Source organism: Ursus maritimus, unplaced genomic scaffold (genome assembly GCF_017311325.1).
Source record: "Ursus maritimus isolate PB19 unplaced genomic scaffold, ASM1731132v1 scaffold_16, whole genome shotgun sequence".
In the NCBI taxonomy this organism is placed as follows: Eukaryota; Metazoa; Chordata; class Mammalia; order Carnivora; family Ursidae; genus Ursus; species Ursus maritimus.
The window spans coordinates 680,309-705,402 of NW_024424008.1; the positions used below are offsets into that span (position 1 = coordinate 680,309).

General features: G+C 39.0%; 2 protein-coding genes across 2 annotated transcripts; both read left to right on the plus strand.

Annotated features, from left to right (window-relative positions):
- Window positions 1–14,780: 14,780 nt before the first annotated feature.
- On the plus strand, window positions 14,781–15,731 carry LOC103681188 (olfactory receptor 52A1-like). Its single transcript, XM_008710719.1, has one exon. It carries the CDS (start codon window positions 14,781–14,783, stop codon window positions 15,729–15,731), a length of 951 nt encoding a protein of 316 aa, XP_008708941.1.
- Window positions 15,732–23,988: 8,257 nt separating this feature from the next.
- LOC103681225 (olfactory receptor 52A1-like) lies at window positions 23,989–24,939 on the plus strand. The gene has a single exon (XM_008710757.1). It carries the CDS (start codon window positions 23,989–23,991, stop codon window positions 24,937–24,939), a length of 951 nt encoding a protein of 316 aa, XP_008708979.1.
- The last annotated feature ends 155 nt before the right edge of the window (window positions 24,940–25,094 follow it).

Consider the following 25,094-nt stretch of genomic DNA (forward strand, 5'->3'; position numbering starts at 1 on the left):
TAATAAAGGAAAACAGAAGTTATAAATTCAAGTCCAGAATCATCCCATCTGTTGGAGTTACTGGAACTTTTGGCAGCCATCTGTACAGCCTCCACGTGAGTCTTCAGTCTTGGAGTTTACCAACACCATTCTGTTGTGAACACAATGGGTTTCTAATAGAAACACATCATATCATGGTAGATAAAGAACCTAGACAATAATTTTTTAGAGTCAGCTTTGATTCATTTTTGCTGGAATGTTGGCAGAATTTTTAGGGTAAGCCTACTCTTTCTTTCCCAATGAAGACTGGTAAGCAGGAATCAGTTTGTTTTCTTTGCTCCTGGGGTAATAATGTAAGTAGATAATATTGGATATCTTGAACTAATTGCCATGGGGCTGTCTCAATGTTCTGTGTAATCCCCTAGTTTAGAATAAATTTTCAGGCTCCAAGTGGATAGAAACCATAGATGCAATGGGATTTATACATCACTGCAGAGCTTAAGTAGTTTATTCATTAATGAAAATTCAAAAATGGGAATCAGGTATCTAATAATACAGTGATATATGTAAGTGTGGGGAAACTTTTACAGCCCACTTTCTTAGATTTTAAAGTTTTCATTGTTCCCAGTTCCCTCAAGTAGTTTATTCATTAATGAAAATTCAAAAATGGGAATCAGGTATCTAATAATACAGTGATATATGTAAGTGTGGGGAAACTTTTACAGCCCACTTTCTTAGATTTTAAAGTTTTCGTTGTTCCCAGTTCCTCCCAAATACTTTGACAAAGGCTTTAATGTATTTTTCAATGTGTTTGTAAGAGTACTTAATGAATATTCACTTCTTTGTTATGTGGATTTCACTTAAAGTAAAATGAATTTATAATAATTTAAGAAAAATGAGTGTATAATAATATATGAAGATAAGGTACACATAATACGGAGTGATTCTTTACATTATTAAGTAATATGTTTCAATTTTTAAATTTAACAGTTCAATATAGTACAAACACCCAAAACGTTTTCATGGATTAGAAGCATTTATACCTCCTTTCTGGTCATTTTGCAAGTTTCATCTCTACCTAAATGTAAAGCCTTTTTTTTTTCTTTTTTAAGTAAAATTTCAAGAAAAAACTGAAGCTCTTACTCTAAAGATGTGTATTGTCCTGACTGGAATGTATTTCTCAACTCCAGCTCCCAGTTTGTTTTCATTTGTATTCAAGACAGACAAAAATGACTCAGCAGAAAAGTACTGAAAATACAATACGATACTGTCTTATACATAATAACTTCAGCTATACAGATTCTATAACACCCTACAAGAATTCATTTAAGGGGAGGGATGAACGGTCCATGTATCTTCTAGGAGTGGCAGTTTAGAAGAGAACGCTGACGTAAAGCAATCTTGAACTTTTTATTATACAGAAAACAATATAAGAGTAACTATACAGAGAGTAAAAGTAAAATTAATTCTTCAAGAATGTTGTCAGGTAAAAACTATATAAAATAAACCAACCTATAGCACAAATGAAGAAAGTAATAATTAAAAGTGTGCCTGTAGTGAAAGTTTGACTTCTTCCTTGCTGATTTGATTGCTTTTTATTTGTGTCGTCTGATTGCTGAAGCTAGGACTTTCAGTACTACGCTGAACAGCAGTGGTGAGAGTGGACATCCCAGTTGTGGTCCTGACTCTACAGGAAAAGCTCTCAGTTTTTCCCCATTGAGGATGATATTCGCTGTGGGTTTTCATATAAAATCTTTGCCATGTTGAGGTATGTTCCCTCTATCCTTCCTTTGTTGAGGGTTTTTATCATGAATGGATGTTGTGCTTTGTCAGATGTTTTTCTGCACCTATTGAAGGGATCATATGGTTCTTATCCTTTCTTCTATTAACATGGTATATCATGTTGATTGATCGGCAAATATGGAACTTCCACTACTTGCAGATGACATGATACTCTATATAGAAAACCCAAAAACTCCACCAAAAAAATGACACACAAATTCAGTAAGGTTGCAGGATATAAAATTAATGTATAGAAATCTGGTGCATTTCTATACACCAATAATGAAGCAGTAGAAAGAGAAATCAAGGAGTCAATCCCATTTTACCTCACAGAAGGGCTAAAATCAAAGACACAAGAAACAACAGGTATTGGCAAGGATGTGGAGAAAAACAAACTCTCTTACACTATTGGTGGGAATGCAAACTGGTGCGGCCACTGTGGAAAATAGTATGGAGGTTCCTCAAAAAGTTAAAAATAGAAGTACCCTATGATCCAGGAATCACACTACTGGGTATTTATTTACCTAAAGGATACACAAGTACAGATTCAAAGGGGTACACCCACCCCAATGTTTACAGCACCATTTTCAACAATAGCCCAAATTATGGGAAAGAGCCCAAATGATGTCCATCCACTGATGAATGGATAAAGAACACACACACACATATATGGACTCACACATACACACATACACTAGAATATTACTGAGCCATAATCGCAGCTATGTGGATGGAGCTAGACAGTATTATCCTAAGTGAAATAAGTCAGTCAGAGAAAGACAAATACCATATGATTTCACTTACATCTGAATTTAAGAAAAAAACAGATGAACATGGGGAAAGACAAAGAGAGGCAAACCAGGAAACAGACTCTTAACCATACAGAACCAACTGAGGGTTGCTGGAGGGGAGGTGGATGGGGGATGGGTAAATAGTTGATAGGGATTAAGAAGGACACGTGTTGTGATGAGCACTGGGCATTGTATGTAAACGATGAATCACTAAATTCTACACCTGAAACTATTACACTGCATGTTAACTAACTGGAATTTAAATAAAAAACTTGAAGAAAAATAAAAGTGCACCTTTAAAAAATAGAGTCGTTTCAGATATTATTTTTCATCCCAAATATTTCTTAAGGCATACAATTATTAATATATCACAGGCATTATAGGAGTCTAACCACATAATTTAAAACCTTGGCTGTGGAGTCAGAGAGAACTAGATTTCTCCTCCCTGACCAGTTGGAGTACATTCATAACTGAAATGGTGCCGTGTTGTGCCATTTTCTCAAGACTGCATGAAAGAATTGTTAAAAACACAAGGTTCTTGACGCGAATTCACCTGAGGAAGTTGCATAGTATTATATGAGGTTATAAATGTCCCAACTAGCGGAAGAGGATCAAAGTTTTGAAAAGAACATCTGAACTCAGCAGCGGTAGGGAACTCCTGGGGCTCAAATAACAGACAGCCAGAGTCTCGCAGTGCTGAGAAGTGAAGCTCTCCACCTCTTTTTAGAAAAAAAAACAACACTCCATCAGCAACATTCAGATACGTGATTACTGTCCCTTTGTTACTGGCAAGAAAATGGACCTAATTCATGAGTACATAAACACTGAAAAATACAAGCGGAAGCCTAAATTTTAAAATATGTTATATGTCCATATAGAACCTAATAATGGTGTGCTTGTTTTCTCTTAAGTGTTAAATACATTTATAATAATGTAAGAGTATGTGACAGCACATTTATACCATTACTAATTATATTTATTTGGGTAAATGACCTTATCTCTGCCAGTCATATAAATTTTATACTCCTACTTTACTCAACTCTGTGTTTTGTTCGATTGCTAGTAACTATAATAATACCTAATACATAATAAGCAAGCATTCAATATTCGTGAGTGAAGAATATTTCTTAAATGGACTGAGTCTCTTTTTTTTCCACATAAAATAATATTCTCTGGCATTTATGAATGAGGATAAATATGTTCGCTGGTAAATAACCTTCAACAGCTTTTTTGACATACAAAATCATAAGAAAAAATGCATTATTTCATAAAATGTGTCCCTTCATGCATGATGATTTTGATAATCTGGTAAAGATGTGAATTTTTTGTAGGTCCCATTATAAAGCCTCATATATAGTGAAGAGTTTTCTGCTTTCCCCATACACTTTGGCTTGATTCATTAATGACTCGTTAACTTTAATTCCTACCACACGTACTGGGTGGATCAGATCTTTACTCCAAATTCTGCATACATACAGTGGATACTACAACTACTATTAATAATTATTATTATTGTTCTTGTTAGTAAGATACAGTTTCTAAAAAGTTCTTTGAAGGTAAATGCTTGCTTAATTTCTCTCTATAGTTTCATATATAAATTTAAACACAAATGGGCAAATACTGGATAAGTGTCTCAACCTAAGATATGCAGAGAACCTAGTTTGGGAAAACAAAAGCGGAAGTTCAGAATTTTGAAAAACATGGAAAATAAAACTAAATCAGGTGCTTCTTCAGCATCCTCCAAAACCACTGGGTCTCATGCGTCTCTTGTTCCAACTGATCTGGCATGACGAACCCTTGATGGATTCAGAATAAGTTAATTCAAGTACAACCACAGAGTGCCACACCTTACGCCATGTCCCCTTCCTAGGGTCAGAGCAATCAACACTGTGCATCAGAAAATGTAATGGGGTGATCCTCTTACAAATGACAGGTGGGTGTCCGTGGGTAAACCATGTCCCCTTTCCTCTCCTGCAAGCATCAATTATGAGACCGACGTTTATGGGATGGGCCCATGGGATAGAGCACGTAGTCTAGTCACAGTTAGCAAAAGCCAGCTGCATAACATATCATAATCAAGGCTCTCCTACTTCTCTTGTCCCTCATTCATACTTTTTGATATCAGAGTCTTCAGTAAGGTAATAGCATATAAGACCTTTATGCTGGGCTCTGATTTTTTCGTTTAGTGCTATGGTGAGGAGTAAGTTGAAACCCATAACTGTTCCACCCAGTAAAGATATTAAATCACGGGAACCACATCCCAGAAGAATTTTTTTAAAGATTTCATTTATTTATGTGACGGGGCGGTGGGGGGGGAGAACAAGCAGGGGGAGCAGCAGACAGAGGAGAGGGAGAAGCAGGCTTCCCACTGAGCAGGGAGCCCGATGCAGGCCTCAATCCCAGGACCCTGGGATCATGACCTGAGCCAAAGGCAGACGCTTACTGACTGAGCCACCCAGGCACTCTAATTATCACTCTCACCCCTGAGCTGTCCAGCCTGAGACCAGGCAACTGTGACTGGAAGGTTTGAAAACACCCCACAGTGCGACAGATAGGCTGAGAGACCTGGCCAGGAGGCAGAAGGGTGAGGAAGGTAAACAAAGACATCAGAGAAAATAAAAAGCTGACATCAAACACCAAACAGGAGATTCAACCCACGAGGGTGTCAGTGTACTGGGCTGTGGAGTGGTGAACTGACCTGGCTCTGTGGGAGGCCTGGAGTGGCCTCACCAGACAAGGGAGATGGATCTCGGAGACTGTCCACTTATAAGTGCTCGTGAAGATTAAGTGTGTGGCACCTAGGACCTACAAGGACTTGGTGATGGCCTGTATGCCCTGCTGGTGTTGAGACGACCTCCTCAGATCCTGAGCCAGGTCAGGCTGACTCTTGCCTTGGGCTGATGATGGGCCATGCGGGTGGGGCCATGTCCAGGCACACCTCACAGGTTTGGCCTGAGGGCCGAGACAGGTGTACTTGCTAGTGCTTTGATCTCTCTGAGTTTCTGGACAATTGGAGTCTTAAGCCAGAGCTCACACTTTCAGAAGTTACAGCAATGCAGTTACCTCGCTCACACAGAGAGAGAGGCTTCAGACCTGTTCTCACTTGAGGAAGGAGGAGGAAAGCACCTGGAATTCATTTCCACTCCTTCTCTGCTCTGCAAACTATCAGACACTCAGGGAAGAACACGGGCCACCACGTGCAGCCCTGCCTGCCTCTCGAGGGGCCAAGGACACTGTGTAACACGACTGAAGACCAGGACACAGCTGACTGAAGTACATCCACCATGGGAGGCAAGAAGATTAACTGCCTGAGGGTCGTTCTTCCCTTACTGTTAAAGCACATCACCGAAGGCAGGACCTGGGTACCGGCCGTGAAAGGACGAGTGTGGCACACAGGCTCTGAGGTGCCCGCTGAGAGCCTCCTTCTCTTTGTCTGTCACCTCAAGGCAAAGGCTTTGGGCACGATGCAGAGCAGCTGTTCACGGTGGTCCCCAGAGCCCCTCCCCTTCCTCTTTCATAATCATCTGTTATGTGATCTGTAATTTACTTTTCTCTGGGTCACCCCTTTCCAATCTCTCCAGCCCCCACTTCCTCTCCTCTAAAGTAGTTTCTTAAAAGGTCAAGTGCTAAGAAAAAAAAAAAAAAAGTCAAGTGCTTCCTCCAAGCACACCTCATCTCTTCTGGGATAATTCATTTCTCAGGTGTTTACTTAGCCACAGCAGACCCTCTATGGGGTGTTGCTGACAGGCTCCAACCATGGCCACCACCCCACTGCAGCCCAGGCTTTTAGGGAGGTTGGGTTTGGGATAATTTATGGCCCCCTCCCAAGGCTGTCCTGAGGCCAGGTTGGGTTTCCTGAGGCTGCTCCCTGGATAGTAAGTCGATCCTGGAGGCACTGGGCTGTGTGCATACAGAGAACTGTGGGGCCGGTGGCTGAGTCGGTTGAGCATCAGACTCTTGATGTTGGCTCATGTGGAGATATCTGGATTGTGAGATCAAGCCCCGGGTCAAGCCTGCAACGGGCTCCGCACACAGCAGAGTCTGCTCGAGATTCTCTCTCTCTGTCTTCTCATGTACTCTCTCTCTCTCAAAATAAATAAATAAATCTAAAAAAGAAAAAAGGAAAAAAAACAGCCTGGAGTTTGCAATAAATTAAAAGTATAACTGCGTTTTGATTCAGCAATCCCACTCCTGGGTATATATCCAAAGGAACCGGAAGTAGTATCTCAGAGAGATATCTGTACCGCCATGTTTATTGTAGTATCATTTACAATAGCAAAGATGTGGAAACGATCTAAGTGTCTGTCAACAGATGATTGGATGAAGAATATGTGCAATGGAATAGTATACACGCATAAAAAGGAATCCTGCCATTGGCAACGTGAATGGATTTGGAAGACATTATGCTAAATGAAGCCAGACAGAGAAAGATAAATATTGCATGATATCGCTCATATTTAGAATCTTAAAAAAAAAAGTTCATGGAAACAACGGAATGGTGGAAGTCAGGGCCTAGAGGAAGGGGAAAATGGTAGATGTATGTCAATGGGTCCAAACTTTCAGTTATAAGATAAATAAGTTCTGAGGATCTAATGCACATCATGGTAGCTAGTTAATAATATGGTATTTATACTTGAAATTTGCTGTGAGTACAACTTCAGCATTCTTACCACACATACACTTAACTATGTAGGCGATGGACGTGTTAATTATCTTGATCTTGGTAATCATTCCATAATGTATATCAAATCATCACATTGTGCACTTTAAAAATATATGATTATATTTGCCAATTATTTGTCAATATAGTTAGGAAAAAAATAAATAAAATACAATGCAACTAAAATATGACTATATTCACTGTTAACAATCATGCCAAGGCCATGTCTTCTATAAAGAATAAGGTTGAAACTCATCATTATATGTACCCACACACACACACACAATAATTTCACACTCCAACAGCAATCTCTTCTTCTGAATGCTTCTCCCACGATATTGCATCTGATATTTGAACTGTAATAACATCTACGTGTGTATATATCTCCACAAATTGCTTCATGACTCCCTTCTTTTGCTAATTCTATTCCTCTGCTTAAAGTCTTCATTATATTTTTCACTTAACTGGATCCAAATTATACTTTGAGACTCGACTGATTGATTGATTTGTCAGAGAGAGAGAGAGCTCACACAAGCAAGGGGAGCAGCAGGCAGAGGGAGAAGCAGGCTCCTCGTTGAGCAAGGAGCCTGATGCAGGACTTGATCCCAGGACCCTGGGATCATGACCCGAGCCCAAGACTGAGCCACCCAGGTGTCCCTTGAGACTCAATTTAAACGAAGTCTAAGAAAAAGTAAAGCTTGTCTTTGATAAAAATCAGGAAATATTTTCCTGGAGGGAAAGAACAGAATTGGAGAATGACTGGAATGAGGCACGAGCAGCCTTTCTGGGCGAGTAGAAGTTGTCAATATCTTATTTTACACGGTGGTTACACACCAGTACACACACCAAATATCATCAAACTGAGTGCTCGAGAGCCATTATCCTTTTTATGGGTTTTTAGGTGACTGCTAGTGTGCAAAAGTGCTATTAAAATCATAACACACATCTCCTTGTGGCCTTAGGTATCTATTTCTCTCTCTTTTTAAAAAGATTTTATTTATTTATTTATTTATATGAGGGAGAGAGAGAGTGAGAGAGAGGGAGAGCATGAACAGGGAGGAGAGGGGCAGAGGGAGAGGAAGAAACAGACTCCCCGCAGAGTAGCGAGGCCGATTTAGGACTCAATCCCAGGACCCCGGAATCATGACCTGAGCTGAAGGCGCCCAGTATTTGTTTCTCTTGAATAAATACCGAATAGTGGAAATGCCTGGCCAAGAAGAAGGTGTGTTTCTTTGCAGGTAAGCTTTCAGGAGAGATAAAAAAGATGAAAATGAATCCTTATTAATGTGGTGTATGAAAAAGAATGAGTGAATATAAACTATTATCTGACAAACTGAGTCATAAAATACAGTGGGCCAAGTCTCTTGAATATTTGTGGTTAAAAGAGAGGGTGCATTATTTTCATAATAATTTAACATCTGTACATGTATACAGGATAAATGACAGGGGTTAAGTTACTGTACAAGAAGGAGTAGACGACTGATGGGACTTGATTCTGTGGAAATTGCGCTAGATTAATAAATCGATAGACAACCCATAGACAGATTCCTGAGGAAACCGAGAGGAAAATGGAAAAGAACGAAGATGATGACTGACCCTGCCTGAAAGGATTTTCTTCTCCAGTCAAATAGAGTTTGCACGAATAGGTTGGACGAATGATTCTGAAGCTGGGGAGTGGCTCACAGTCTAGCAACACTGAACGTAAAGCAACTAGCGATGTTGTCACACGAAGCTGGAGGGCATCAGGGAGATGAGCCGCATACAGAGGAAAAAATATCTATGTCGGAATCATGCCCATGTTTTGGTCATTATGTTCTAAAATTCTGTTATCTGGGAGTCTGCTAGAGAAAAGTGGTTTGCCAGCCTCATATTGCAATCTGTGAATTACTGGCTTTCTATGGCAAAGGAGAGAACTCCTGAAACTCTGAAGTTAGAAGGACAGCCTACGTTTAGAATATCCCCAGACTGCCGGAAGGGAAAACATATTACGGGCTAATATTCTACGCAACTTATTATCTGGAGATTTTGAGTAGATCACTAATGCCACTGCGTAAGCGTTGTCATTGTAATTAATCTCAACTGCTATTGACAGAGGTGATAATGGTGAATTATCCAATATGTCAATTAACAGAGGAAACTTGGAAAATTTTGTTCCTGAAAAAATGTATTCTAAATGCACTCAAATCTGAAAGTTATTATAAAATTTTGGGAAACAAGGGTGACCGACATTCATTAAAATAGTAATAGTAATGGTGGTGGTGGTGATAGTGGTGGTGTAACTGTATTTGTAAGCACAGTACTATTGTATAATCCCTCATGAACTCAGAGTCAACTTCATCTAAATGTGATCCGAGACCAGATATTACCCAGTTCTCATTCCTGGGAGGCTCCTTTCTCTAGAAACCAGAGCACTTTCTGACCCGGTTTTCTAGGTTTGATACATCTGGCCAACTGGGATAGCCAACTGGGATGAGAAGAATAATCATACTCTAGGGGCATCAGAAGGGTAATGATGCTCTGTGATCAACCCAGGCTCTCAGGAATATCCTGCAACTCTTCCATTAATATGTACTGGAAATTTCGATGGAAACAAATTGATGCAACCATCCCATTCACATGCCAGGCCAACTTTGGCTCATTCCAGGTAAGTTTTTGTCCCTACAAATTGGGAACTGGTAGCTGATAAGAGGTTGTAATGACAGTTTCTTTTAGTAAAAATTGATAGAATAAGGGTTTTGAATCTTGTTTTTTCCCCTCTGTCCACATTTTCTCTGTTTAAAATATTTTATTAAAAAATTACATTAATGTAATTTAGTGTTGAAAGATTTTCATAGGTAATCAAGTAATAGTTTGTATTTCTGAATCCCAAGCAATCAAAGGCATAAGCAAGTTGGTTTCCAAGCTTTCTGGGTTCTGATTAACTCGGTCCTTATTAATTCTAGTGTTTCTTGATTTATTGAAGATGAAAAAAAGATAATTTTGAAGTAATCTGTCCTTTGGTAGGTATTTGAATAATGTAAAAAGCAGAGGAACGATAGGAGGGAGAATCATATGCATTGAAAATATTTAGCATCTGATCCCAGCAGCTCAGTCTTCCCTGAAGCAAAGGACAAAGGACACCCCAATTTCCTTTCCCTCTTGCTTCAGATACCAGAGGGGGTATCACCTTTTCTTCTTCTTCCACTCAGTAAGTAGGAATGAGACAACTCCTTATATGATGGAAGTTAGATTATTTTTTAACAGCTAAGAGTAATCAAGCTTAGCCCTCTTGTCTTTTATAGAAATTGGATTTAATAAAATCTAGATGTGTTCATTTTTTCCACTTTTGTTCTATGTGCTCAAATCCAGTGAAGGAGGAGTAATTATTACAAATATTTTCTCCCTTAAATCATATGACTTTTTTTTTTAATTGCAGAAAAAGTCTGTAACTAGTTAGGATATCATTTTATTATTTCAACTCTGACCATTTGATGACTACTGGAAGGAATGGCCAATATTATATATGAGATGATGGAGGAAAGCTCTTAGGCTCTAGAAATTTCCTTTTTTCATGGAGTTTTCATTTTTTTCTTTTTTTTAAGATTTTATTTATTTATTTGTCAGAGAGAGAGAGCGAGCACAAGCAGGGGGAGCAGCAGGCAGAGGGAGAAGCAGGCTACCCCCTCAGCAAGGAACCTGATGTGGAACTCGATCTCAGGACCCTGGGATCATGACCTGCGCTGAAGACAGACACTTAACCAACTGAGCCACCCAGGCATCCCTGTAGATTTCATCTCTATCATGAAAATATTTTCACTTCTCTGTGCTCTGTTTTGTCTCTCTTTAATATTCCACAGCCTGTTTCTGTTTTGACAAAAACACCAGGCTTTTTATAAGCTACCATATTTTGAATATTTGAATTGTTCCAGACACTCATCTGTTCTATGTATGAACTCATTTAACACTGAGCTAAGCGTGGACAGTGTCCTTAATTTATAGATGAGTAAACTGGGAGTAATAGGTCTGGCTCTTCGGCAAGGGTCCATAAATGGTAAGGGATCCAGAATTAGTAGACAGGGCATCTTTCTGATTCCCAGGCCCTTGATTTTAACTACTTGCTGGATGCTAGATGAAAGAAAAATATAGACATTGTTGTTCTCTCTGCATTCACACCAGCACTTCTCACACTAGATGTGCGTGCGTGCGGTGGCGGTGGTAGGGGGTTCCACATAAGCAATTCTCCAATTTTCTGCAGACACCAACTGTGTGTCCTATGTATTTAATTCAATTCTGACACTATCTACCTGAAATTAGCATTGGATTTCTCAGGTTAAGGGCTCAGTCCCATTAGACTGTCCTCCATCTCAGAGGCTAACCTTAGGTTACCCAAAAGTAGTGTATTCTACCCGGAACTTATGTCCAGTTTGGCTACAAAATCAGGGGTTCCCACAACCTCCTTCTCGAGTTCAATAATTTGTTACAATGAATGGCTACAGAACTCAGGAAAACAGTTTACCTACGTCTAGCCAGATCAAAGCACTGCATAGGGCAAGATACGGGAGGGGGTATGGAGCTTGCATAGCTTCTGCAGGCGTCAACTCTGCATGTTCAGCAAACCAGAAGCTCCCAGACCCCACACTTTAGGGACTTTCATGGAAGCTTCCAAATGTTAAGTGTGATTGATTAAATCATTGATCATTGGTGATTAAGTCAATCTCCAGCCTCACACTTCCTGCAGAAGTTGGGGGTAGGATTTAAAGTTCCAACATACTAATCCCAAGTTTCATTCTGTAGACAACCAGCCCCATCCTGTGGTTATCTAAGAGCTTTCCAAAAACCTCCTCATTAACATAAACTCAGGTATGGTTAAAAGGTGCTTATTAGGAATAACAAAAGATACTCCTTTTACCTTTATTGCTCTGGGGCTATTTTAAGAACTGAGGACAAAAGACCAAGAAAAGATGTTCCCATTGCCCTTATCACTTAGAAAATGACCAGAGTTTTAGAAGCCCAGTGCCAGGAAAGGGGATGAGGACCAAATATGTATTTCTTATTATAAATCACATCACACTAGGCAAGTAATATAATAAAGGCATTATCATCAAGTAGATGGAGTTAAGTATAAGATTTATATTTGCCTTCGGACTATCAATTACTGAATGATTTTTTTAAAGTTTTATTTAAATTCCAGTTAGTTGACATACAGTGTAATGTTAGCTTCAGTCGTACAATATAGTGATTCAACACTTCCATACATCACCCAGTGCTCATCACAACCAGTGCCCTCCTTAATCCCCAGCACCTATTTAACCCATCCCCTCACCTACCTCCCCTCTGGTGACCATCGGTTTGTTCTCTGCAGTTAACAGAACTTGGTGTGTCTGTTTTTTCCCCTATGATCATTTGTTTTATTTCTTTCTTTTTATTTTATTTTATTTTTTATTTTTTTTAAAGATTTTATTTTATTTATTTAACAGAGATAGAGACAGCCAACGAGAGAGGGAACACAAGCAGGGGGAGTGGGAGAGGGAGAAGCAGGCTCATAGCAGAGGAGCCTGACGTGGGGCTCGATCCCACAACGCCGGGATCACTCCCTGAGCCGAAGGCAGGCGCTTAACCGCTGTGCCACCCAGGCGCCCCATTTGTTTTATTTCTTAAATTTCACATGAGTGAAATCATATGGTATTTTTCTCTATTTATTTCTCTTAAGGTTCTCTAGCTCCATTCACATTGTTGCAAATGGGAAAATTTGGTTCCTTTTAATGGCTGAGTAATATTCCATCGTACATGTATACCACCTCTTCTTTATCCATTCTGAATGATTTTTAAGGAAATACTGATATTTCTAACTTGTAAGATCTCTTTCTCTTTCAGTTTCTGTCATTTCTGGCAACTTGTACACATAATTATTAGCCACAGTGTTCACACATTTCACTATCTCCACCATCATATACCCCAGATATCCACATCACACATTTCACTATCTCCACCACCATATACCCCCAGATACCATAGAGGTATTATTTTTCACAACGTTTATTGCTTTAATCCATATTTATGACTATTGCGACTATAGTCCACTCATTAGTATTGTTGCAGAATCACTGGCAAAGAGATCTCAGTGTCCTTCTATCATTTTTTTCTTTCAAATAAGAATTATTGCACCAAAAACTCCTTTTTATACCCTCATACAAGTATTCCATGTGGCCATGAAACAGCTACTTACCTGACATTTTTCAAGAATTTGGCATTCATAGAAACACACAAAGAGAGACTTCTACTTCTTCATAAAGGATTTCTTTTTTCCAGCATGTATAGAGGGTCAGACCTGAGAAGATCTCTTTGTGGGAGCAACTGGGATCAGAGCTTAGGCTTGGAGAGATTAGAACAAAATTTGAAATGGTTAAAATATTAGAGAGTGATTAATAAAACTGAGACCAAAGGGAGAAAAAAAGATTTTGTCAGATTGATTTGAATTCCCCAGAAGGAAAATGAGTCAAAATCTGGAAAAACTGTAGAACTAGGGAGCTATTAAGAGCTAGGCATTGTATTCAAAGGTGCTTTGGGATCCAAACCACAGCTAATCATTGACAGTACAACATAAAGTTATTAAAAAGCAAAAGTAGGGGGTCTATTGTGCAGAACAGAATATGCAATTTTACCCAGAGCTCAAGGAGTCTAGTGATCCACTGATCTTTAACCACTGGGAAGAAAACATAATTATGGTAACCTAGCTTCAGAGTTGGTCTAAAATAGCCAGATGAAGCTTTTTTCCTTTTTTTTTTTTAAATCTAGTATCCTATTTTAAATTGTACATTCTTCTTGAATTCCACAAATCTACCCTAAATAAGTGAGCATTAATTAATTAGAGAACTAATTTCATCTAGCTATATCTGAAAGATGACCGCCCTCTTCAAATTTCCTCTAAGGGCCATTTTTAGTGCCCTGAAAAACAGTAGTTTGTTCAATATTTTGATAAAAGAATAAGTTAATATAAGGAAGACAAACCATTCTAACAAACCCCTTTGAGAACCAATGCCAACTCTGCGATAAATAACTCCCTTCCGGGCACCAGGAGTAATGTGGTTAATACAGGAGGCTCTCATAGGATTAAACACGAATGCACACAACAGTGACAGAAATAAGATTTCTTCTAGGACATCAGGACTAGGAGAATTTCCAACTGCAATGAAATCGCGTTGGCATCTAGGTAAAGAAGGAATACCTAATGGTGGGTTTTCAGGCAAACTAGGCTAGAACTCAAGAAAGATGGCAAAAATCAGTGTTCTCAACTTCATGCTTTCCATTTCCACAAGGGCTAAGGCAGAGATCCCCGAATGTTCTCATTTTTTCGCTCTGGTTAAGACCTGCAGGTTTGCTTGCTTCTGCCAATCTAATGTGTATTATAGAATTTCACCAGAACATTCTGGCCACACTGCCACCCAAAGTTAACTGAACTTGTTCAATTTTCAGTATGGTTGAATGATAACAGCTGTATGATAGTGAGGGATGAAGCCTTTTCACTTCTCATCCAAATTTTCTTCTGCAGGTGGCAGAATCCACAGTGAGAAGACAGAATACCAACCTCTATGGCATCCATCAATACTTCATATTTGAACCCCAGGACTGTTATCTTGATTGGGATCCCTGGACTAGAACACGTGCAGTTTGGGACTGGGTTTCCTTTCTTTGCTGTGTGCCTAGTGGCTCTTCTGGGAAACATCATTTTGCTACTCATCATCCCCACAGAACGCAGCCTGCATCAGCCCATGTACATCTTCCTGGCTGTGCTGGCAGCCATTGATGTAGGACTCTGTGGAGCCATTGCTCCCAAGATGTTGGCCATCTTCTGGTTCAGATCTTGCTCTATGGCCTTTGACACCTGCCTTGCTCAGCTGTTCTTCATTCATGCCTTGCAGTGCACGGAGTCTGGCATTCTGTTGGCCATGGCTTTTGACCGCTACATTGCCATCTGTGATCCACTGAGACACACATCCATCCTCACACCTTCCATCTTGGGTCGCATGATAGTAATAGTGGCAATTCGAGCTATAGTGCTGGTTGGTCTGTTACCCATTCTAATCAAAAGATTGCATGCTTTTCATTCCATTGTAATTGCCCACTCTTACTGTGAGCACATGGCTGTGGTCAAGCTAGCTGCAGAAGACGTCCAAGTCAATACAACATGTGGTCTTTTTGTGGGTTTTGCCATACTGGGATTTGACATGGTTTTTATCCTCATTTCCTATATGCTTATTTTCCAGGCTGTTTTTCGTCTACACCAAAAGGAGGCACGGCTCAAAGCATTTAATACGTGCACAGCTCACATTTTTGTTTTCCTTGAGTTTTATATTCTTGCCTTCTTCTCCTTCTTCAGCCACCGTTTTGGACATGTTGCTCCCCCTACCCACATTCTTCTGTCTACCATCTACCTCCTTGTGCCACCTGCCCTCAACCCTATTGTCTATGGTGTAAAAAACAAGGTAATCCGTAAGCGTGTGGCAAGGATTTTTCTTCTGAGTCATATCTCCCACCAGTGATCTATCAAATGTTTGTGGTCATGTAGAAAATACTTTCATTTCTTAGAGATGGAGAAAGTTTGGACTCCGTGTGTTCATTTTTGGGGACTCACATGCTCTACCCTAAATCTTTTATTTTCACAGTCAGGTTGACATAAAAGGTATCCAGATTAACAACGATACTTGTTCTCTATCTGTAATGCATTTGACTTCGAATCTGATCTTTATCATTTCCTTCCTTTTCCTTTCTTTGTGTTTAATTTGCAGTTATTTTTATTTCTTCATAAGGAAGCTTTGATTATTGATTTTCAAACTTTCCCTTTTGGAATATAGACATTTTCAAGTATGGATTTACTGTAACCATTGCTGCTACTGCTTCTTCTTCTTCTTCTTCTTCTTCTTCTTCTTCTTCTTCTTCTTCTTCTTTTGTATACCACATATTTTGATATCCTGTGTTTTCATTTATTCAATTAAAAATAAGACTGGGGGCACCTGGATGGCTCAGACGTTAGGCGTCTGCCTTCAGCTGGGGTCATGATCCCCAAGTCCCAGGATCGAGTCCCACATTGGGCTCCCTGCTCAGCAGTAGGTCTGCTTCTCCCTCTGACCCTCACCCCACTTGTGCTCTCTCTCTCAAATAAATAAATAAAATCTTAAAAAAAATAAAAGTAAAAATAAGACTAATATTCATCATGTTTCTGTGTTACCCATGAAATACTGAAATAAAGTGACACGTATATGGTCAATTGATTTTTGAAGAAGATGTCTGAGCAATGTAATGGGAATTAGAAAGTCTTCCTGAAATGGAGAGCTGGAACAACTAAATAATTGTATGAGAAAATGAACTTTGACTCTAACAACTACCTCATATTCCATAGCAAAATTAACTTAAGGTGAATCATAGACCTAAGCATTGAAGAAAACACTATAAAGCTCAGGTCTGTAAACCAGACCTCATAAGAGAAGGAACAGCCTTGGATCACTGAAAAGTGGCTGTGATACCGCTTCAGTGAAAATCCACCTTCTAGGGTGCCAGGGAAAGCTGTTCATGGGTTTCTGAAGAAAATGCTGGCCATTGGGTGCTGCCGGTTTCATTTACTGCAGCATTTGGGCCCTGGAAAAGTTGCAAGAGCTGCAGGAACCCACCGTCAACTAGTGATGGAGTACAAACTGCATTGAGTCTGTGGACTGACCCATTGCATAGGAACCAGGAAGCTAACCCTCTCCTCTTGCAGTGCCTTACCAGTGCCCTCTATCAGCATTGCACCAGCTGGGAAAGAAAAAGTACTCAACGGGCCAATGTACATTTTCACCAAGAAGGCAGAAAGTGTACTTGGAGCTGAGAGGCAATCAGTCGTTAACCAGCACAACCTGCGTGGCAAATAATAAAGTTGTTGGTACATGTACTGGGAACGCAATATGCAAGAAGGGCCAGTCCGCCTTTTCTCTTCAGTGAACGTTAGTGCTCTCAGCAGTCTTCACCTATAGAGCTGACAATCAAATATTGTCTTTGACATCTGCTAAGAAAAAAAACAATACCATAGGACAGGAAGAGCAAACAGAAGTTCATCTTATTCTGATACTGTTGTCAGCAGTAGGGTAAGAAAGCACAGACCAAGTATAAATACTCAGCTCTCCTGAAATCAAAGCTGAAGGAATTTTAAGAGCTGGGGTGCAAGGGGCTATAGGCCAGCTATGTTCTCTAACCTGGCTCTCCACTATGAAAATGAAACATGTGGGCTGATGTGAGTGATACTTCTATTTTTCTCATGACAGGATATTTTTTTAATGATGGTTACATATAGAGCTTTTAAAAATTCTTTTTCTGCACATATCAATATGATTTTTTTTTTCTGGTTAAATCTCTTAATGTATTGGGTTCCTATTAAAATATCCAGAACAAGTCCTTCATGCCACCTCGTTTATTAACTACCTGCTACACACTATTCATTTTCTCTGGACATTTGCAGTTACAATGTAGTAGATTGTATTATCAGTTCCTAATATTTACTAAACTTTCCTAATAATGTCATCATCAGTCCTCTCCCTATGTGAGCCTTATTGTTTCATATTAATCACATCAGTATCCATCATGTGACTTCCAATTGCCAAGGAGACGTAAATGGAGAGACTTATGGCACTTGTGAACTAATGATTTAAAATTCATCGTTTACTTTCTTAGTGTCTCTTTCTCCAGTGACACAACAACAGAAGTAGTTCACAAAGGGGGTCTACCTTCAGCCTAACCCCAGATCAAAGTGGCAAAATGGACATATAGGTGAGAGATATACCTTTGTTGTGATGAGTTCCTGAGATTTAGGGAATTTATGTTACCAGAACATTATTGAGTCTGTGTTGATTGATACAGATTATAAATGGCTCCCTGTCTCAACATTTTCCATTTAGGCCAATTATCAAAGGCATAGCCAGGCATCTTAAATACAGTTCAGGTTACCACACCTCTACTAGAAAACCAACCTAGATTACTAGATTCCACCCCCCCCTTTTTTTTTTTTTTTCTTAATTAATTTTTTTAGTGAGAGCCTAGGTCTTACAATTGCTACAGGGCATGTATTCTCTGTGCCACTCTTATCTCTCAGAAATTATCTTTCATAAGTGAATCCCCCTTGCTTATTCCTTTCCAGTTACCCGAGCCTCCTTACAACTACTCAAACTCACATGGCATGTTCAACCTCAATGTCTTTGCGTTTTCTCTTTTCCTTGACTGCAACACCCCCCCAATACCTATGAGACCCATACTTACCCTACACTGGAACCCACTATTGCAACCCACCTGCTCTCTAATCCCTGTGTATATACTTATATACGCATGTGTATACACACACATATACGTTCGGAGAGAGATTGAGAGGAATTGCTCCTACAGTTTTAACCCTCATCACTAGGGGAACCTAACATACATATTTAAAATTAATCCATGAATGAAGGAATGGTGAGAGAATTAAAAAGTGAAGCATTTGACAGTGTTGGCATAAAATAAAGATAGTAAATAATTTGAAAGTTAGGTGTTAGTCGTGTAAAAAATTATGAACGTGTTAACTTCCATGGAGACAAGGAAGCACTTGCTCAGGTTGCTAATTATAAACATGGTGCCCTCAACAAAGTGAGGTAGACTATTTAATAGAAAGAAAAGAAACCATATAACGCTGTGATGAAAACAAGAGCAACTGGGAAATGGAAACTTTGCCTCGGTAGAAAGACTGAGAGATCGTTCTCTGGAGTTCTTTCAGTTTCCAAAGAGGTTATTTTTTTATATAAGACTTGAACATGTTTGCTTATCTAGGGAAGGAACAAATAAAGAGGCAATATTTGAAGATATAGAAGAAAAGGCAGTTGATGGGGAACTGACCATGAAGTAATTCATAAAAAGAAAATGAAAGAAAATTAAAGAAGAAAAAGATGTCATGGGGACAAAATAAAGATGATAGTTGCAGAAGAGATTTTAGTTTAGTTTAGTTTTTAAAAAGATTTTATGTATTTATATGTGACAGAGAGAGAGAGCGCGCGCGCGCGCGCGCGCGAGAGAGAGAGAGAGAGAGAGAGAGAGAGCACAGCAGGGGAGCAGGAGGGAGAGGGAGAAGCAGGCTCCCACTGAGCAGAGAGCCCTACGTGAGGCTCAATCCCAGGACCTGAGCAGAAGGCAGACGCTTAACTGACCGAGCCATCCAGGCGCCCCAGAAGAGAGTTTTAAAGGTGAGTAGAAAAGAAAATAAATGCAATACACTTTAAAGCCAAATTTGTTGAGAAACTGATTGACCACAGGTCGGTAGGGGAAAAAAAATGAAAACTAAGGAAGCAAAAGATACGGAAATATTTTATCCATCCCTTTTACGGATAGTGAATATTCAGCATGTAGAATTAATATTTCTTTCTGAGACATACAGTCATAGTTTGCTTACACAAGCCCAGAAGTCTGATCAGAGAACCAACAACTGAGACATCATCACCTGGCAGTTGGAGTTAGGGAGTTGGTTCATTCCCAGTCGAACCCCTTCCAAAATATTTTTTTTTTTTACATTTTTCCAGCTTTGTTGAGGTATAATTTGCAAATAAAATTGTAATATGATGTACAACATGATGATTTGATATATGTATACGTTGTGAAAGGACTTTGCCCATCAAATTAATGCACACCCATCATCTCACATATTTACCTTGTTGTTGCTGAGACAATGAAATTCTACTCGGCAAATTTCATTTGCACAATAAAGTGTTACATCAACTTAAGTGTAATAAACACCACATTATCAAACATGCAGGCTGTATGGAAGGAAGGCAATTCTTATCTTAACAAGGAGGGACACTTCACATAGGAATTTTATTTCCTGCTTTTAAGAAAAAGAGGGAAGATCTCTCCCTGACATAGCAACAATACACTCCACTTGCAGCCAATGAGAAACCATCGCAACCTTGAACTCTTGTTCTTCTCCATGAACTTCTGTTCAAAACGACCCTCTCCAATTTTCTCCTAAAAATTAATAATAGCTTACCTTCCCTTTGCCTCTTTCAACTTGTCAATGGTTTGCCATAGTTTGCTTGTCCTGACTTGCAATTCCTCTGCTATTCCTGAATAAACTTATTTTGCTAGTAAAATATCTGTCCATTTTATGTCTAAGGTTGACAGAGTAAAGAAGAGGAAATAAGTTTTCCAACACAATTTTGCCTGGTATGAGTTTCAGCTGTAGTAACTTTGTATTCATAAAGATAAGCATCTTCTGTTCCCTTAAGCCTGTGGCCAGAAAGTAAACTAAATTGCTGTCTTCCCAGTCTACAAATTTTCCATTTCTTAGATTTTTTTTTTAAGATTTTATTTATTTATTCGAGAGAGTGAGAGAGAGAGTATGAGCGGGGCTGTGGGGAGGGGCAGAGGGACAAGCAAACTCTCCACTGAGCGCAGACCCCCACGCAGGGCTGGATCCCAGGACCCCAAGATCACGACCTCTGAGAAGGCAGACACCCAACCAACTGAGCCACCCAGGTGCCCCCATTTCTTCAGTGTTTTTCCCCTCACATTCCTAATGATCTCAGATTTACTATGATCTAAATGTGACCTATCATTTGAGATTTCTTTGTTCTCATTCTTTGAAAATAACTTTTTATGCAGTAACAGTGCTTTCTGGCTTTGTGCCTCAAGCAAGGGATACCTTTCTGCTTCAAAACAGAACTGAGCTTCAGACATGTAATGAACTCTCTAGGGCCAGGTCTGAAAATTGCCCTGGGATCACCTCAGATTCAAAGGCCGAGAAAAGCAACAGCTAAAGACATGATAAAAGACAGCAAATCCAGAGTCTGGCAGAGAAAAAACCTATTCCATCCATTGATCTTACCAGCTATCTGTTTCTCTGGGTGAGTTACTCCATGAATTGGACCTGGGTATAGCTCAGTGTTTCTAATTGTAGCAAATTTTAAGAGGTAATGGAAAGGATAGTGAGTTAGATGATCTCAATCATGCATCTTTCAGTAACATACTTTCCTTTGGCACACCACGTTATTTTCTCTGACCCAAGTGTATTTATCAATAATATGAGGGATGGAATAGACTCATGTCATTTAGAGATGGAAGAGGAATGCAAAGGTAATCTAGTGGCATCTTCTTAATCACATGTGAGGAAAAGCTATGAACTGACATCCAGTGAATTAGTGGAAGGGCAAGAAAAATAAGGTTTTCAGGCTCCTCCTCTAATGTTGACTAGAATGTAGTTCTAACATTGCTTGGTTTATCAAAAATGAGAAGATGGTCTCTGTTTTGGAAAGGGTGTTTTGTTGTGTGTGTATGTATGTGTGTGTTTGCAGTTTGAGCAGGAGAGCTTATAAGATGTGGAGAGAAGGGCAAAGATGGGAGCATGCTATTTACTGTCAGTAACAGTGTTGCTATTTGGGCTTGTTACCGCTGTAACTACAGCTCCTTCCCCATGCCCTGAATATGGTCTCTCTTTATCCAGGGCATCGAAATCTTGTATTTTGGTCTCTTCTTTCTTATACTTTACACTATCTTTCTTATATATATATATTTTGGTCTCTTCTTTCTTATACTTTACACTATCTTTCTTATATATATATATTTTGGTCTCTTCTTTCTTATACTTTACACTATCTTTCTTATACTTTACACTTCCATCTATCTAGGAAGAATTTAAAGGAAGACACGAGTATTTCTCAGATGAACTGACCAAATCAATTTAAATCACTGAAATGTATGGACTCCATCAAGGCCTGCACGTGATTAGGAAGTCACTTTTCTGTTGTGACAATGGTCATTTCACCTGGATAATATATTAAATATAAATAATACAAATACTATAAATATGTTAGTATTTACATATTTATAATTATATATTTTATTTATAATGTATATATTTATGTTATTTGTATTTATATATTATATAATATCTATTATAATTATTTATATACTGTATTTACATATAATATATATTTGTATTTATAATATATATTTTTATTTATTTATAAATATAGTATAAATATATAAACAATACAAATATATATATAAATATATAAATACTAATATGTATTTACATATTAAATATATGCTATACTATATGGAATTTTATCTTTACATTGTCAGGCATTTCTAAATATATCTAGGGTGTATTGCCTTTTATAGTTTCTTTAGATTTTCCCTTTGTCTACTCATGTCACCTTGATAAGATATATTCACGTTTATCAGCAATGAGTTCTAGGGAATCCACCACTTGCTCACCTAACCTCATTTATCTGGGCATCATAGGGAATTTGTTTTCACAAAATTTCTAATTGTTTTAATATACATCTCTTTATTGCCTTTGTCATAGTCAACTGATATATGTAGCTACAGAAGGTCATATAACGATCTCCTGCTCTCAATCAACTAGTAGAGTATTTTAGATTTTACTACATTAGGGACTTCCTAGTTATACCCACATGCATACATATTCTTACTGACTGTGAACCAGTCTGTTTTTTCCTATAATTTTACAACAGCAATCGTTCTAGTTTCTCTTCGAAGAAAAATATATAAAATCCCATTCAGAGTGGTATTCTCTATTCAATGATTTGGCTATGACAAAATCATAAGGAAAACGGAATGAAACTTTGGGATGGCTTTAGGCTTGTAGAACGGTTAATGAAAAAGTAAAAAAAGAGTACATAAAGTGATCTTGAGGTTTACTGAATAAATTTCTAAAGAAAGAGAGCAGGCAAATTATACAAATTTTAGAAGTTTGGGATTGGTGTGAAGTGGGACAACGTAATCCAAAGTAGCAAATTATTTTCTTGGTCAATTAACACCAGTAAAATGAACGAAAGCACCTAGGTTTAGGTCAAGCTCCATTATGGACAGTAGAGTGGCTCACAGTCAATTCTGCCTTTTTGCATCTGAAACACTTTAATATCAAAATATTTAAGCTACGCTGGTTTTCCAATAGATCTGTTTTTGTATGTTACCATCCTATCCTAATTTATGGTACTTCTTTATTCAATTGACTTCCTATCTTCTCAATTTTCTGTCTCCTCTAAGATCTGTGAAGACTTACACCATCATTTACCCCCTTCTGCTTACACATCCACTCTGAAAGCTGATCATCCAGAATTATCCCAGTGAGTCAAATACACTCTGCTTCTACTGATAAAAGAACAACTCCTCCACATTACTTCCAAGAACTGGATAATGGGTCTGCACACAGTCAGCTCAACCAGCATTTGCTGAAAGAACAAAATCTCCTCACTCCCTCATCTGAGAATCAATTTCTAAGATTTGTAGGGAGGTATTTTACTCCCTAAACCAGAGAAAATGGGGCTGGGAAAGGCTGCCACTTTCCAGAGATTCTAAACTTTGAACAAAATGGACAGGGCTATAGGATTGAGAAGCTATTCCACAACTTCAAACGCCACAAAGGGATTTCACTTAATCTGAAATGTGTCTGGGGGTTGGAGAGGGATATAGACAAAAAAGTTAATGTTGTCATCTGTAGTACCTTCTGAGGACATTTCAGAACCTAGCAGGATCAATGCTCTTAGAATCACAAATTCCATTTCTACTACTTCCTCATACACAAATACCTACATTGGCTTTGGGAAAAGATATTCAAGAATCCTAATACAGACTTAAGTTGATTCCCAAGGATTCAAAGTCATGTGGCCACATTACCATCCATGTTTTTCATGTTATAGAAGAAATGAGAATTCCCTTGTTCCTTTTCATCCATAATTTTTCTCCGAATAAGTATCAGAATCAATGGTGCAAAAGGGATTTATCAACCTGATGGGATCTACAAACATGTCATATCTGAACCCACAAACAGTGACCTTGATTGGGATCCCTGGACTAGAGCATGTGCAGTTTTGGATCGGATTTCCCTTCCTTGGAGTGTGCCTGGTAGCTCTGCTGGGAAACATCTTCTTGTTAATCATCATCCCTACAGAACGCCGTCTTCACCAACCCATGTACATCTTCCTAGCAGTTTTGGCAGGCACTGACCTAGGTCTCTGTGTAGCCATTGCTCCCAAGATGTTGGCCATCTTCTGGTTTGGTTCCTGCTCCATGGCTTTCGATGCTTGCCTCACTCAGCTCTTCTTCATCCATGCCTTGCAAGGCATAGAATCTGGTATCCTGTTGGCCATGGCCTTTGACCGCTACATTGCCATCTGTGATCCTTTGAGGCACACATCCATCCTTACACCTCCATTTCTAGTTCGAATGGTATTGATGGTGGCCATCCGGGCCACAGTGCTTGTTGGAATTTTACCCATTCTACTTAAACGCTTGCAACTTTTCCAATCTGTGGTTATTGTTCATTCCTACTGTGAGCACATGGCAGTGGTCAAACTGGCTGCGGAAGATGTCCATATTAACAGATCATATGGACTCTTTGTGGCCTTTGCAATTCTAGGTTTTGATATGATCTTTGTCTTCATCTCCTACATTCTGATTTTTCAGGCTGTTTTTCGTCTTCCCCAGAAGGAGGCAAGACTCAAAGCATTCAATACATGTACAGCCCATATGGCTGTCTTCCTGGAGTTTTATATCCTTGCCTTTTTTTCCTTCTTCAGCCACCGTTTTGGACATGTATCACCCTATGTTCATATCCTCTTGTCTACCATCTATCTGCTTGTTCCCCCTGCCCTTAACCCCATTATATATGGTGTGAAGACCAAGGAGATCCGCGTGCGGGTTGCTCAGATTTGTATTCTGAAGCCTGACACTGAGCAGTGATCCAAAAATACTATGATATGGGAAAACTATATATTTACCCATTTAAGATGCAAACTCCTTGTACTATGTCTATGTTGGTGAAACTTTTACCTGATAAGGATCTCCTCTAAAGAATTTATATTCCTCAAACAAAAGAACTCAGAATGTGAGATAAA